We start from the raw sequence: 16,402 nt of genomic DNA, 5'->3' as shown, positions 1-16,402 counted from the left end.
GCAGTCTTAGTAAGAGAAATACATTCACTATTGACATAAGAGTGTCTAGGGGTAACTCAGGGATTCAGGGATTCAGCTGAACTCTGTGTGTATTGTGGCCAAACCTTACTGCCAAGATAGAGACTATGACTTGCATAATGTCTCAATAGAGGATGGTTCATGCTTCCACTGAAGTCAGTAATAAGAGTATTATTGGATAAAAGCCAACCCATCTGAATCAATGGGAGCTTTGCCAGTAACTTCAGCAGGGTAGAATTTCACCCATTAGCTTCAGTTAGGTCCTGTACTAGACAGTGATGCTAAAACTTTTTCAGCTGCAAGTAGCTGTTAACTGTATATCATTCAAAATATTCATTTGTTTAAGAAGGCAGTTTTGAATAAAAATTATATTTTGTAGGTTTCATAAAGGGAGTGTACTGGAGACAACATTCAGCAAGCTGCAGCTGCCATTTAAACAGAACCATCAGATGCCTGTAATACAATTAAAATGTAAACACATCTGATTTCTAAATCTCAGCCAGCATCTGTAGCTTTTTTGGTTGGCCTTGATGGATACAGACTAATTAATGCATAATGGCTGGCTTGGCAGATTGTCCGTTACAAAGGACAGGTACAACTTGCCTGTAGAAAGATTAATTGCAATCCTCTAGTGCCCTTGACAGAAAACAGCTACATATTGAATTGTTTCTGGAACATATATTTTAGAACATATGTAAAGTCAAGGGGTGCTTACATGTTTTAAGGATCACTGTGGATGAGAAAATGGAAGTTTAGCTTAATTATACATAAGATACACATTTTTAGAGTAGAGCAAGCTGAAAATATTTCTTATTTGTAAATATTTTCTTAAAGCCATCAATGGGGTGTGGATATAATATTCCACATTCAGGTGAAATACATTCCACCTCCATTCCAATTGTAGTCAGATTTGCCAGTCTTCATTTTGCATGTTACTCTAACCATAAACAAATAAGAAAATATCCTTAAAAAAATACAAACAGACTGATTAGGAAACTGTGTATACCCAGAAGATAAAGTCGCTAACTTGCAATGTATGTGTATCACTTGTGTGTTATACATACCTGGTATTCAACCTTCCAGATGAGCACTGCGGGGCCAGTCAGCAAGTCAGATCCCACATGTGGGGTCAGTCTGCAGGCCTTATGCAGTGTGAGGTCAGTGCACTGGAACTGGACTTACACACCAGCCCAGCCCCACATGCTGGATCTGGCTGTGTGTATCAGCCTGGCCCCACATGTCAACCTTACCATGTGCTGGCATGATCTGGGATGTCATCCAGCCTATGGGGTTCTCCAGACTTCTTGAAACCTGGCAGTAGAGAAAGCAGCAATTGACACTGCTGCTGCTCACCTGCTGCTAAATTTCCAGACTTACAGAACTCTGGATAGATGAAATGGCCTTATGGGCAGACTCAATTCATTTTGAGCACCACTGTTATACATGGTCGGGCTATACTGCATAGACAATAGACTTCACATATTGTAACTTGCCCACAACAACAAATTTATTGCCTTTGCATATGAATGTAGAAACTGATGAGACAACATTGAATGCACAGCTAGGATATAATTTTGTGTGTCTGTGTGTATGTTTGTGTGTGTGTGTGTATCTATATTAGGACTTTATATATATATGTGTACAACATCAAATGCACAGCTGGGTATAATTTTATTTGATTATATATGTAAATAACATTATAATAAATACATATAATTCAATAAAATTATAATAAAGTATATATTATATAGAATCAAATAAAATTATAACTATATATTATATAAAATATATCTATATGATATAATTAAATTATATGTATAATAAAATAAAATTATACCCTAGCTATGCATTTGATGTTGTATACATAGATACACACACACACATATATATTAAGTCCTAATTCTAAAATCAACCAGGTACTTACTTCCTGCAAAGCAAGGTATCAGAATCTGGGCTGAACTCCCCTTGTTCACAAGGCAGTTGTCTTTGGACACAAATGCTGAATCCCCGAGTGTGGTTAGGTTCCATCACACCTCCCAGGGATAGACTCTATCCTGAGTCACTTTTTGGAAAAGGACCCTATGGGCCAGCTGTCCTGAGTGCCCAGGAACAGTGGTGGCTCCATGAGACACCCCAGTTACTCAGACACATGCACTGCAGAGTTTTACTCCTTTGGGAGCTACTTATTTCTTAGTTTAAAACCTTGAGACGTGGTACTGGAGGCAAGTAACACTTGCAATTTACAAAGTTTTACTGTTAAATCCAGTGATACATCAATCTTACAGGAGGAAAGGGAGGTGATCACACACCACATAACAGTAGGGGGTTCTCTTCTTCAGACTTCCCCCAGAACTCAGTGATTCATTTGGTTTTGGTCAGTGCTTGCAGGGGGTTTTAAAGTTTCCTCCTCCCCTGCCTGTTTGTTCTGGTTAAAGAGCAAGTTACTAAGAGTAGAAGCAACCCAGGTCCTTTTATAACTTCCAGTCTCCTCTGTCATTTGACATATCTGGTAATTTCCAATTTCCCTATCAGGTAATTGGTTGCTTGGGTCCCACCTGCCTGAAGTGCATACAAAAAAAAGGTTTCTTTTAGCTCTGCCCATATTTTTAGTATGCATTGCCAGTGGAAGTCATTCATTGCTACTAACTCTAAATTGCTTGGTAATGTTCACTGTGCAGTAACCTGTTTTTGAATTTTAGTCCAAGATGGAAGCAAAAAGACTACAGGGATGGTTCAGTGCTGTCTTACAATCAAAATGATGCTGAGTTTGTAGTTTGACATATATGCCTCCAGACACATGCTAAATTGCCATGCAAGACTGAAACATTGTCTTCCAGTCAGATGTATTAAAAATAAGTTGAATGTCCTTGTCCCTCTGAAGAATGTTTGGCATCTACCTGAGCAATGACACATCTCTTGTCATAAACAATCTGAAAATTCATACTGTGAAAGTGCTTTCTGTTTCTATCGATACAGGCACGTGAGTGAAATAAAATTGGTCTCGAAAGATTAAGGAACTGAACAATCACATGAACTCATTCTTTATTGTCTGCCCTCAGCGGTGGTGGGAACCGCAATGTAATCATATGCATGCCCAAATGAAATGTGACAGGCATTTTTAGAGACTGAAGACTGACATTTACTGATAACAACACCATTTGCACACCAAATGTTGCTAATATACAAGACTAGCAGAGCCAGCCTGATTTCTTAGAAATGAGGTAATACTGTATAATTAACTAGACCATATTTCTCGGTTACACAGAACCATAAGAAATAAGTAATTAACCTTAAACTTTGTATGCACATTCGATCATCCTAATCTAGGACCCTAATTCTGGATCTGTAAACATGTCCCCCTGCCTGCACATCAAAGCAACTCACTAGTAGCGTGGGACTTGTAAAACAAGCATTTCTATGTGTACAATTAAAGTAAAAATTGATGGTAAATTTATCATTGCCAGGGCAAATGTACCTGAGAAGCTCGGCCCCTTGAGGCCATCCATCAGAGGGAACTGCACTCTTTTCATGTGTGGGTTGGCTAGCTAGTGGGGGAGAAAGTGGTGCTTTAGTCCTTGAAGATTCTGCTGGCTCTGTGTCTAAGTGCTTGGCTTCCGGTGCTGCTGCAACTGCACTTCAGTGATGTAAAAAGAGAAACAATTAAGGAAACTGGCTGTCAAAGGCCCAGGAGAATTGGAGGAGAAAGGACTACTGAGCCTGCCATGGTTTGGAACAGGAGGGTTTACTGGGTCCCATGGATGGCCTGATAGTGAGGGAACAGATTCCTAAACTCACATAATAGATATAGTGCAGGGGAGCAGTATGGGGCCTACAGTAGTGGCATCTGAAATTGGGACACGTCAGGTAAAATTCTTAAGTAGGAGTGGTGATTATAGTTTAGTCACCAAGTTCTTCAGAAATCAGAATACACAGAGGACAAGCAGATATCAAGAAGGGGAATTAAATAAAAACAACACTGTAGACCAGCCTCAACCAGAGTCAATTATCCTGTTGCCCTGCCCAACATCCTACAAGTCTCACACTTTTTACATTGCATCACAAATACCTTTCACACAAGGTACCTCAGCAGTGACTCTCAGTTCATCCTGTAAGCCCTGTAGCCTTCTGTTGCATTGCTCCCACCATTTTCTCTATCCCTTTGCAAGGAAGTGGCAGAAACATTCATCCACTACCCTTTCAAGCGTTCTGACCTCTTCAGTAGCCAAACCATGCTTAGCAATTCCTGGCTCCCTTCTTAAATAGCCAGAAGGGATGGAGCCAGAACAGGCCCACAGCATTGAAGGCCTGATGCTGCTCAAGCACCTTGGTAATGATGTTCATGATCATGGTTCACTGCCTCTGGTATGATATAAGCTAACTGGATTGGTTAAGGAGACAGGTGACTGTCTTGGGCCCCAGTGAGAAAATCCTGATTCGACTGGGGAGTTTGGACAGGGTTCAGATCCAGATCTCTATTCAATGATCAGATTTTGTCTTTGTCCTTGATAGCAGAAAAACAGAGGTTTATTGGGTGCTGTGGAGCAGCCTTACATCTGCCAGAGAGTGGGGCTTTAGAACAGTCTTGATCTCTAGTAAACTATTACTACAATGGGCAGGTTGGTCACTTAACATCTATGTATCCATGGTATACCAGGTCCAAACAATGCAAGAACTGCAACCACAGGAATGATAAATATCTTTGTACACACATTACAGGACAGGGTGCTGATAGAGGGACACAGAGAGATGGAGATGCCAATTTGCCTTTCAAAGTTCATGGGAGGAAAAAGTAGCAAGAAGAAGGAAGAGGTGATAAAAGTAGTAGTTAGAGAACTATTGGGAGAACATTGCTATAGGTACCTAAATGTTATGATTAAAGAGACATTACTAAATAACAAGTTGAATAAAAGGAAAGCAGTATTAATGGCGTACATGGAGGGAATGATTTAGAAGACAAAAGGATATAGTAAAACCACCACACAGAATGGGTTATATCTTCATCTGGATTGGTTCTTACTGTTCTAATGTGTTTATGTGTATACTTTTTAGTTAAGACCTAAGGGCCATTATATATTTAGAGGTGTTCCTATAAGAATGTTGGCTTGATTGATTTGACTAGATATGCATATCTCTGCATTTAGGGAGTTCAGTGTTGTTATGATTAACAGCTTTGGAAACCTGTGGGCTAGGTTGGTTCTGTAGTGCGATATACATGTGTTGCCTATGTCCTTTGTGATATAAAGTTTTACTAAAAGAAATCAGCAGATGTGCAGGAGGGCAATTATATGATTAGACACAGGAAGCGTTTGGCCCTAACTTCCTTACAGGAACAGTTTCATTATAACCAAGAGTTTATACATTGCAATCAGTACCTTGAATTGAATCCAAGCTCAGGCAGGGAACATGACAAGGCTTCAGTAGACTGATGTAATATTTTCCTTCCATCTCACAACATCAGCCAAGCAGCTGCATTCTACATGAATTGTGAATTCTGTATGCTTTTCAGTACAGATACATGCAGGAAACATTTTATGGATATGTTGATATTTCTGAATCAGCAGAGTCCATACGTATATTTCACAAATTTGCAGTTATCAGCTTACATCAATTTTAAACTTCTCAGTGCACAAAGAGGTTATGTTTCTGCCACTTTTACATTCAGCTTTAGTCTTGAGAAAATGCAAATAGGTTGGATTGTTTTAAATGGTCTAATGTAAGTAAAGAGACCATCTGCCACACAGTTGAAAAATGCTTCCTTTCTTTCATAACATTAATTTGTAGCTGCAGCTTGTTTTGCATAAATATTTAATGAACAGAAAAGGAAAAGTATGCTGTAAAGTCCCCGAAGCGCTAGTCAAATAAGTAAAAAAAGTGAACTAGTATTTTTTTAGTCTTGGATTAGCAAGTCCATACATGAAACCCATATAAATTCTTAAAGGATGAAAATTCTACGAAAGCAAGTATTAGGAGAATGAAACATCCATTTTTAAGCAAGCAAAACAGAACCACAACCTGATTAATGAGAATGACTTGAAAGGAAACTCTGCTTTTGATAGTCCCTTGCTACTGTGAGCAGGAATATATTACCAGAGGACCACTTCTTAACCCACTAAGCACCTGGTTGTACAAACAGCTATGTGGTTATGGATCCCTGTATTTTCACAAAGACTAGTTTTGATCAGTGAGATGAAGCAAAAGCCTGTGGGTCTACTCTCATAGATTCTACCCCCAAATCAGGGCATAAGTGGATAACCTGTGATTTGTAGCAAGTGCCATATTTTTTCAAGCATATTGACATATTCTATCCCAAGTGCTTTCATTTCCAAAATGTGAATAACCTATGTCAGTTTCATTTAAAAAATCCGTTACTCGAGTGTATTAATTCATTGGCATTTGTATTTGATGTTACCACATACAAAAGGACTCTAAGATAATTTGCATATGTTTATTATTGTGGATAGAAATTCCATTTCAAGATGCTGTTCTGACATTGGAAAGCCAGTTAGACATTGAAAAAAAAGACTTGAATTAACATGTTGTCTGCCCATCTTATGATTTTATGAACAATTATGCAAGATATTCTAACTGTAGCTGCAATATTCAGTTTAGTTCTTAATAAAATTCATATGCAATATAATTAGTGCGTTGCCAGATTATGAACAAAAAGTACGGATATATCTCACACCAGAAATTAAACATAACTTTTTATGTCATATCTTAGTTTTAGGTTGAGTGCTTAGTTTGAGCTCTACATTTATCTTCCCCCGGTCTCTTTTCTAGCACTCTGAAAAAGTTGCCTAGGAAATCTGAACATTGCTTTCCTTTTTCCCATCCATTCAAGTTGTGCAACACAAAACATTTCTTGGTTAAAAAGACAATGTAAAAACAAATTTATAATAAATGGAAAATGCCACATTCAGTGCTAAAATCTTTCCAGCTTAACATCATATCATAAATAGTCCCTGCTTGCCCACCAAACTTGGTCATTAACTCTTGAGCCAGATCTTTAAACTTTCTGGGAGATTAGTAAGATATTGATTGCCTAGAAAAGAGCCATCCCTTAACCAAAGGCTAGCACTCGTGATTGACCAACTTGTGCCTTCTCTTAGGTTTTGGATGTTTCACTCGGAAAATTTACATGGTAAAATGCACTATGATACGAGTAAGTGAAGGCTGTTTAGTGGCTGTCCAATTTTTCATATTTTAAGGGCTAAGAAATACTAGTTTTATCATATGGAATTTTCCTTTGCCTGTTGAACTAGATTAAAATAGATTAAGTTACCTAAGTAAAATATGATATATTATTATCTGGTGTAAATAATCAGTTAAAGACATTACAGCCATGCAGATTTAGGAGGTTAGCATTACAGCATGTGTGGATATTAAGAAGTTAAGACTTCAGCCACTAGAAAGACCCCTAAAGGTTTTCAGCACTAGCTGTGCGATGTACTGTGTAATAACCAATTCATCCATAAACCAAAAGCTTCTCTAAGAAACCTATCCATGAGTAGCAAAGGCAGTTAGAAAAGCTAGTCTCCCCTTCTCCAAATGAAATAGTTCTACGCAAACTATGGCTTGCACCCATTGGCTGCGTCCAGATGTGCCAGGGCATTCACTTGCAGTGGTGCAAATACTAGCAGCATAAATATGCTGTAGGACAAATTGCCCTTGGCTAGCTCCTCCTGACCCCTGGGATGCTGGAGTAGCCGGGGCAGAAATGGAGTATACGGATACTCTGGATGGCAGCCAGAGTGTCTCACTGGAGGACCAAACCTTCATTTGTGCCAGTGCACGCTATTGTAGCATGTGCTATGCAGCCTTTTTTTCTAGCACTTTTTTTTTGCTACCTGGAAATCCCAGTAGCAAATTTTGCCCCCACATTGCAAATTTGCATCAGGGGCCATGTTTTAACATTCCACACATGTAGTTTATGGCTCTGCAAATCACATGCCCCTGCTTGTCATTGTGTCCACTAATAGAGACATTCTGTTGAGGCAATAGTATAGGTCATTCCTTGACCTGAATAACCTCTTATTCATGTCACTGGCACAGGAATACAACCTACAGTTTAATAGCTGAGCACAAATTGAAAGTAGTACTGAATAATTTTTTCCCATGGCTATTGTACACTTCTATAGAAATTTGGAATTACCATGTAAGGGAATTTAAGTACCAACCCCAACCAAGTGTACTGCCATTTGAGTGAATTTATGTGAAAATTGTACAGAGCTGAAGTTATTTTAGACCCAGCAAATGGGAAATGACTATAATGCCCAGATTAATTCACAGTGTATTTTCATCCACCAGAATTTTCATACATTTTAAATTAAAAATCTTTAAATATTTTAAACATTAGTTTTAATTCTTATAAATCTAAGCATAGATATGTTTGCAAAATCAAAGGAACAGTTAGGCACCTGTATAATACCTCCTCTGTCTGTCTTCTTTTAATATTGACAAAATGAAAAGGCACAAATGATTTTTGTGCAGATTAAACATTTAGACCAGCTTCAGGATACTTAAAAAAAAGGACAACCCAGTAGTTCTAGATCATAGTTCTAGACCTTACACTTTCTTGGGCTGAAATTAGATTAGTTCTTGGAAGTTTCCAAATCCATTTTACTGCTCCTACTTTGTGCAGCCCAGCCTCGATGAAAAAAATACGGACTCATGTTTCAAGCTCTTCTCCAGCATGCCACAACACACAGTTCGGTTGACACAGGTAATCCTTGGGAAGCCCATAACTGTATGAAGATATTTGCCCGTTGAATAGACACAGATGAAGCACACAACATTCATATAGAAATGCAGTAACAACAAGCTTTTGGATATAAAACTATCTTTAGAGAAGATTGTGCTTGAAACTACTTGTATAGCTATAGTATTGTTTTCTGTTATGTTTAAGAGGCACTGCATAAATATGAAGTTAGTCACCTAATGCACTTAATATTTCTCAGCTGAGGACTATTGCAGTTTTACTCTATGTCTAAGTGCTGATTATACTTTGGTTTGCTTTACAGTAGTGACATTGCACTGGCAACAACAGCTGAAACTAAAAGGAAGGCTGGAATTATTTCAAACTGGAGGACCAGAACAAAGGGTTCATGCCTTTACTTCTTTTCATGTTTCTTGGTTAATTCCCCTCTTTCTAGCTGGAGGCTCACACTGCTGTTTATTTTCTTCTCCTTTTGCTGATTCTCCTGGGAGACTTGCTGTACAGCTTGTAGGATAGCAGCTTGCACTATCTGCTTGCTGGCATTCTGTAACCTCACTTCTTGTTCATTTCCAGGTTTCTCACCTATCAAGGAAAAAAACGTAAATGTGAAAAAAATGCTCCTACAAACATATTAAATGTGAAAGGAAAAACGTCTTAACAATCTGTTAATGGAAAGGTAACCCCTGCCTGCCCTGCCTTCTGCCCTAAAACTGATAGTGTCCTTTTCCATGCGTTTCCACTTGACTTGTTAAACTCTTGGCTGGCTCTGCAGCTATTCTCTATGAAGGGAACATGCTAGTTGGTTTGGGGGAAAAATTGCAAAAAGGTAGGACTTCTTTAAGTTACAGCAATTAGTGTGGTTTCAGTCCAAGAGTAGCTTGTTTGGCATATGCCAGATTCCCCACTGTGTTTCTTGAGCTTAGGGGGACACTTAGGAAAAATCTCTTAGGGAATCTGATGGTTACAGAAAGAAGAAGTACAGAGTGGATTAAAAATTGCATAAAAGCCTCCACACCATGTGCAAACAGAAACTTTTGCATGCGCATACCAGAGCTGTTTTATCCACCCCTGAACTTCAAAATGTTTGCATCTTGTGATCAAATCCCTCTCATTCTTTTTTGTTGCTAATGTCAGATTGCTACACACCAGCTTTAACAATGCTCATGTGCCCCAGGAAGGAAGCATGTTCAAGGTTATCATACTACTGTAAATCTTTGAACCAATAATTCTCACTCACTTTGTTCGCTATCCTTGCAAAAAATTGGTGAAGTGTTACTGTAAAGCTAACCCACTAAATGCTTGATTCTGCTTACATTTAACAGATGTGAGTCAGTAGTTCCACTGAGGTCAATGAAGTTACACAGGTGTAAAATGGAGTTTAGTGAAAGTAGAATCAGATACTTGGCAGAAAACTGAAGTCGCATCTCTCATGAACTAAAGGAGACCAATGGCAGCATGGTCAATGAGGTATATTGGAGGAAAATCTTAGACTGTGGAGAAAATGTATTAGTCATCACTTGCCCTAAACTGTTTGCAGGGGGAGAAGTTTGAGACAGATGAAAATGTTCCTTTATATATTATTTTTCTACAGCAACTATCCTTTTATTACTCAAATCACCCCTTTTGCTTATTCATCTGAAAGAAAGCACAGCATTGACAATATCTTAAGAAAATTTACCCAAGGAAGATTTTTTTAATCCCTCCCCCTCTCAGAAGATATGGTTGTTTTTAACTCCTTGATAGTGTCTTACAGTACACTACTTCTGTTTCTACCTAAAGACCCATGAATTTTCATTTTCATCTATGAAATTTTGACTACTATTTTGCAATAGACAACTTACACAGCAACTGTACAAGTGGGTGCACAGCCTTTATCTTTAGAAGCAACTTCATCTCCTCACACAAGTATGCAATCAAATGTGATGCATGTTGATACATGATTACATAACTTACAGGAGAACATCAGAGATTATAAGGACATGTTGCATAAAGAAAGGCTATGCATTTTAAAGAAGAAAGGAAGTTGGGGGTTAAAAGTTTAAGGCTCTGGTTTACAAGGAGAGCAATTTCGGCAAACATAAATACAACACATGCTCTTTATAAGATGTTTTTGTTTGCCTTTTCATAAACAGTGTTTAACATAATCTTCTTAAGAAATGTCTGAGTATTTAGAATTTTTGATTAAAGATATAAGGATTAATTTCTCAGATCTAAGTACAATTTTAATTTATGTACATATTTCTAAGGCTGAACTAACTTTCAAGCAAATTAGTATTTTTAAAATGCATATTGGTAGCACTTAGGTATATTTTCCATCCAGAACATTTGTCATACTTTTTATGAATACATACATTTGGATTAGAAGACTCAGCCTTTAATAGGAACATCGTTATTAACCTCTGTTCTAGTGTGTTAGATGATGTATTATGCTACTTATTTGCACAAGGTGGCACAACAGTTTTGATCTTCACATGATTTAGTCTGAATAGAGATGTACATATGAACAAAATATTCTGCAGTGTAAAAAAACCCTAATTTAAATTATTTAATGACAAACACTAAAATGAGATTCAGAAATCAGCAACTGAAAGCTCAAATGAAATTTCAAACCAGGATGGAAGTGTGGGTAAAAGAAATTATGATTAAATGAAAACTAACTTAACCTCTTCATATATAATATTAATAGAGGCAGAGAATATATAATTGAAGTATGGATTAAGTGGCATAATTGCTTTATATCTTTATGGAAACAGTTACAAGGTATTGACTGTACTGAACTTGAAACAACCTCTTGGCAAATGGGCTCCTGCATATATATGAAGTTTGTTGCCAGATCAGGTCCTTAGTTTGCAACACTCTTGGTTTGTACTGACGGAAAAGGACTTAACAGGGATGTTATTTTCATTAACTCACTTTAAATTGCCCGGCCTGGGCCTAATGGTATGTGGCTGTGCAGTGCCCAGACTCAAAGGAGGAGTTTCAAGTTGTTGAGCTCCAAGTCATTTTATCTTAAAGTTCAGTAAATAATTCATGCTGTAGGAAAGCAAGGTATGACAGGTCAAAATAATTGTCAGCCTTGAAGCTGAAACCCCTACTTAGTTGTGGGGGGTATGCTAGAGGGGAGTTTGTCATGGCTTAGGAAACACTGCAGCTAGAGGCAACCAACATTATGACAATTATTGAAGTAAAGAAAAGCTTTACTTGACCAGGACAAAGAACAGTTACTTCAGACATAATCTCTTCTGCACATCTCTCCAATGTTACACCTTTGAGAGAGAATGTACCCTTGGTTTCACTTCCCAGATTAGTGGCAGCCCTGCTTCAGTACATCATAGATAGGCAAAAGGATTTAATTTAGTCTTGATGAATTGTGTTTGGGGTATTACAGATAACCTAAATCTTTTATAAACAGGCAAACTGAGTTATCATAACTGAATGCCACAAAACTATTTACCTTAGTTACTTAAAAGAGGCCATTAAAGGAGTTGCATTTAGTCAGGAAACTTAAAGCAGAAGTTAATCCCATTATTTCTCTGTTTGCCAAAGTTCAGCCTTTGGCTTCTCTTCGTACTGCATATTCCAAATAATTTGGTGTTTATTAGGAGGAGATGTTAACTTTTTAACTACAATGATCTCCTCTTAATATCAGAAAAATTAAATTAGTTCCATGGGAGCAATGCTTTAGAATCTGGTCTCACCCATGAGTATCAGGAATGTTGTTGTAGTTTCATGCTGAAACAGCATGAAATTACAGGTGCCTTGTGTACTTGTACAACACAACTACAGGTAGGGTTGTGTTGCAGCCTCTTTGCTCTTCTTTTTAGCTGTCAACTGCTTGCTTGAGTGGGTGAGCCAAATACACTGTAACGGGTGCTGTGAAGTGGCAGCCTTTTTTGCTAAGAGGAGTGAAGGAGAACTGTCATTTATAAAAGCTTCTGGTTTCAGTAATGCTTCCTTATATTCCTTTTTGCTTGTAACCCCAATTCTACAGAAATGGAAGGTATTTTAGCTGTTTTAACATATTTTATCATTTTATCTCTGAAAAAGAAAGAGTATGTCTATACCAAACTCGTGATTTGTACAAAGAATTGTGTCCTGTGAGGAAACAGTCCCATTGATTAGAAATCATTTGGTCAAAAGGCAAACTCTCAATCTGCCTGCATAGTTCATTCACAACTTAAAGTGTATTCAAATAGTGTATAGTGAAATTGTATATAAAAAGCACAAATGCTAATATCTGATGCTGATATTCCAAAGTATAGCATAAAAAACAAGTGTATAAAGAATTAAAACAAAATGGAAATGTTAAAAGTTTTGTTGAGTCTGTACACCTACATCTGGGGGTTTTATGACCCAGGGTATTATCATCGCTGACACAGATTCATAGTTGTTAGGGTTGGAAGGACCTCAGTAGGTCATCAAGACCAACCCCTTGACCTGGGCAGGAAAGAGCGCTGGGGTCAGATGACATGAGACACATCAGATTCTTTCTTCAGGTCAGAAAGCAGAAAAACAGAAACCCCTTGAAATGTCTTTAATTAGCTAGAGCATCTCATTTAATGAAATAGCCAGTATGAATAAATTATATTCTTCAAACATCAAGAGTATAGAAATTAAGATATTTTTAAAACTGTAAGAGCCAGGTGAGTTTGTAATGATCTATCATAATAACACAGTATAATTACAGTAATTATTAATGATTTTTGCATCAGTTCTGATGTACCCCTGCCCCACTCATTCCTGAGAATGAAGAACTGTGCTTTGGTTTTTAGGTTTGCAACAGTAGCTGAAAGAGTGATATTTTCCTCTACCCACCAGACTAATATTTGGAAAACCTTAGTAAGGCTCTTCCCTGAGGTATTTTGTAACGTGTATCATGATTCTGTAGACATAACTCACAGCAAAAGATAAAAAAGCTTCTGCATTAATTGCATTTTTAATTTGTTTCAATACTGAAAACTCAACCAAAATGAGTAGATTTTGAGAAGATTTAAAGGTTTCCTGGAGTCATAGATCAGGGCATGGATTAGTCATGTTGACCGCTGACAGGCATAGAAAAAAACCCCAAAACAGCATTGTACTTCCAGCTTGGCATGCCCCTACACCAGGGTCAAGCAATTATTTTGGGCGGAGGGCCACTTATTAAGTTTTGGCAAGACTTCAAGGGCCACATGACAAGCAGCCAGGGGCAGATAAATATTAATTTTCTAAATTTTTTAGGGGTCCCGCAGGCCAGATGGAATGGCCTGGTGGGCCGCATCTGGCCCGCAGGCTGCATTTTGGCCACCCCTGCCCAACACTGAGTGCAGCACATGCCCAAAAGAGGAACCACATCAGTCTGACCTTGCTCCCCAGCATCTGTGTATAGATGGCATGCTTCAGTGGGGCTTTTTGGTGCTTTTATCCAATAGCTGATTCAGTGAGGCTTTTACCAATCAGCTATTAAAGAAAAGTGCCAAAAAGCCTCGGTGAAGTATACGATCTATACAGACCCTTGGGAGGTAGGCCAAACTGATGTGGTTCCTCTTTTGGTAAAGCACTGTTTTTTTTGCCCCACGTCTATCAGTGCCCATTCATTTTATATTATGACTGAATGTGGCAGTCACCACAGTCCTAAACCTACCAACACTCACATGCATGCTTAACTTGACACATGAATAATCAATTCCATTAGGTTGCTTGCAGGAAGAGGGGCGGGTTTTAACTAAATCTCTCTGTAGAAGCCAATAACAAGAGATCTGGTTTTAGGCTCTACAGATGAAGTGTAAATTATGTAGCTACAGTAACAATGTTTTTTTCTTTTTATTAAAGGTCTAATATTGACTCTCTGTCTATTTTCTAGAGGGTCACAAAGCTATGACTTACTATGGAATGTCTTGGGACAATACTAGTTAATCTGATTCCCAGAGGAAGGAGAAAAAGATATTTAAGATATCAAAAAATACTTAAAAGCAGTTTCATTATGTGGGGCAATTATTGGTCCAAAAGAGTCCACAAGATCAGCTACTCTGGCTGCCGTTAGACATAACAGCCACAAGGCACCCTAAAAATAAATCCTTCAAGCTAAGGAGACAAGGGTACCACCAATGCCTTGGCTACTAAAATGGCAACAGATTGTGTTAGGTTAAAGTACACTCTGATGATTCTAGATAGAGGAGGAAGTAAGAAAACCACTGTGATCCTTACCAGTTTGACACAGGTTCAAACCTGACAGTCGGACCATCCAGTCAGACACCGAAGAGGTTTTTGGCACACCACAGCCTAAAATCATGTTGAGCTATGACTAATGTTCAGTGCTTCAAGGGAAGGTTGGAGAGTGGGGGAACCCACCACCACAGAAACAGAAACTACCTAATGAATTTATGGAGGTAAAAAAATTATTGCTGGCCCCTAGCGGCAACCAGTAGAAAGCCTGAAACATGCGATTCTTCTGTGTTTGCAATTAAGATTTATTACTGCGTTTGATCCTAAAGTGTAGTTTGGGGAAGTTTTAGCACTCCTTTTTATTAAAATATGTAGGGGTATCACAACCTTAGCAGAGACTTTGCCCTGATTTCCAGTTTTGCAACACACAATGCAGCCAGCATTGGCAGGGAGGCGGGGAAAAGGTAATCTGTGAAAGGGCTGCTGCATGTTACTTCCAGGAATGGAATTATGTCTCTGTGCTCCACTTCCAGAACAGGGATGGAAGTACAAGCCATCCAAAAATGTCTGATGTAATATTTTGTCATTCATATCTTTAAAAAAAGGATCTGAATGTTGAACCTTGAATGTTCAAGTTCTAAACGGGCCAAATACACCGTTTACTAACAATAAAACAACTGAGAACTCTGTTATTAATTATTCAAATCAAATGTGTTCTTACCAGAGAGTAACTAGCATAAAGTAAAATCTTATGGAAGAGAAGGATTATACTTATAATGGGTTAGGAAGTTGGAGTAAATGCCAGAAGGGGCTTGCTGGAGGAGTGACACCCTGACAAGTGCTGAATAAATACAATAATCAGCATGGATGATTTAATGTGTTCAACAGTTATTCTGAATTAGGCATAGTCTTTTGAAAGATGCATCTCACAAGAAAAAAAAAGTGTGGAGTAGATGATAGTAGGGTACTTCTTGTCTAACAGAGCTAGAAGAGAACTACTAGGCCTGATTCATCCCTGATTTCAGGGTTTGTTGTAGATGGAGACAAAGGGCATCTTCCGATAAGATTTCTACAGATACTTGTGAGGTCAGATACAGCAAAAATATAGCTTACCCACTTTGACTTTAGATAAAAACATCCTGCAGAAACCTCAAGTAGTCTACTACTAGTCAAACTTCATTTCTGCCAGTACTGATACACATCTTGTTCCGATTACAGGCTTCTAATATGCAACAAAGTCTTGGATTGTACAAATTACTAGAAGGAATGTTACGTTGCCTCAGATGAGACTGCCTATAGACCTATTTCACATAGCTATATATAGACTCTTAATTTGTAGTTTGACACTATTTTGACTAACTTATCTATGTTCTTAACAGAATGGATTGCATCCCAAGTCAACAAGAAGAAAGGTATTGTGAGGGGGCCAGGACCCCAGGGGACCAGGCCCGAGCGAGAAAGCCCGGGGTACCGTCCAACTTCCGGGATTGGACCCGGAAGTCTGGCCGGGGCTTAAAAGTTTGC

At 38.3% G+C, this 16,402-nt stretch overlaps 1 protein-coding gene across 1 annotated transcript in view; it reads right to left on the bottom strand.

Annotated features, from left to right (window-relative positions):
* Nucleotides 1-6,449: 6,449 nt before the first annotated feature.
* Nucleotides 6,450-16,402, bottom strand: part of AKAIN1 (A-kinase anchor inhibitor 1) — a 17,122-nt gene continuing 7,169 nt past the window's right edge. The window contains exon 2 of the mRNA XM_019546473.1: nt 6,450-9,316. Coding sequence (XP_019402018.1) covers nt 9,129-9,316 — 188 coding nt within the window. The 3' untranslated portion in view covers nt 6,450-9,128. The remainder of the gene's footprint in view (nt 9,317-16,402) is intronic.

This window comes from Crocodylus porosus, unplaced genomic scaffold (genome assembly GCF_001723895.1).
Source record: "Crocodylus porosus isolate Cpor-Errol unplaced genomic scaffold, CroPor_comp1, whole genome shotgun sequence".
NCBI classification, from domain to species: domain Eukaryota; kingdom Metazoa; phylum Chordata; order Crocodylia; family Crocodylidae; genus Crocodylus; species Crocodylus porosus.
The sequence above is the reverse complement of the archived record's forward strand: the minus strand, read 5'-3'. Positions and strand labels throughout refer to the sequence as shown.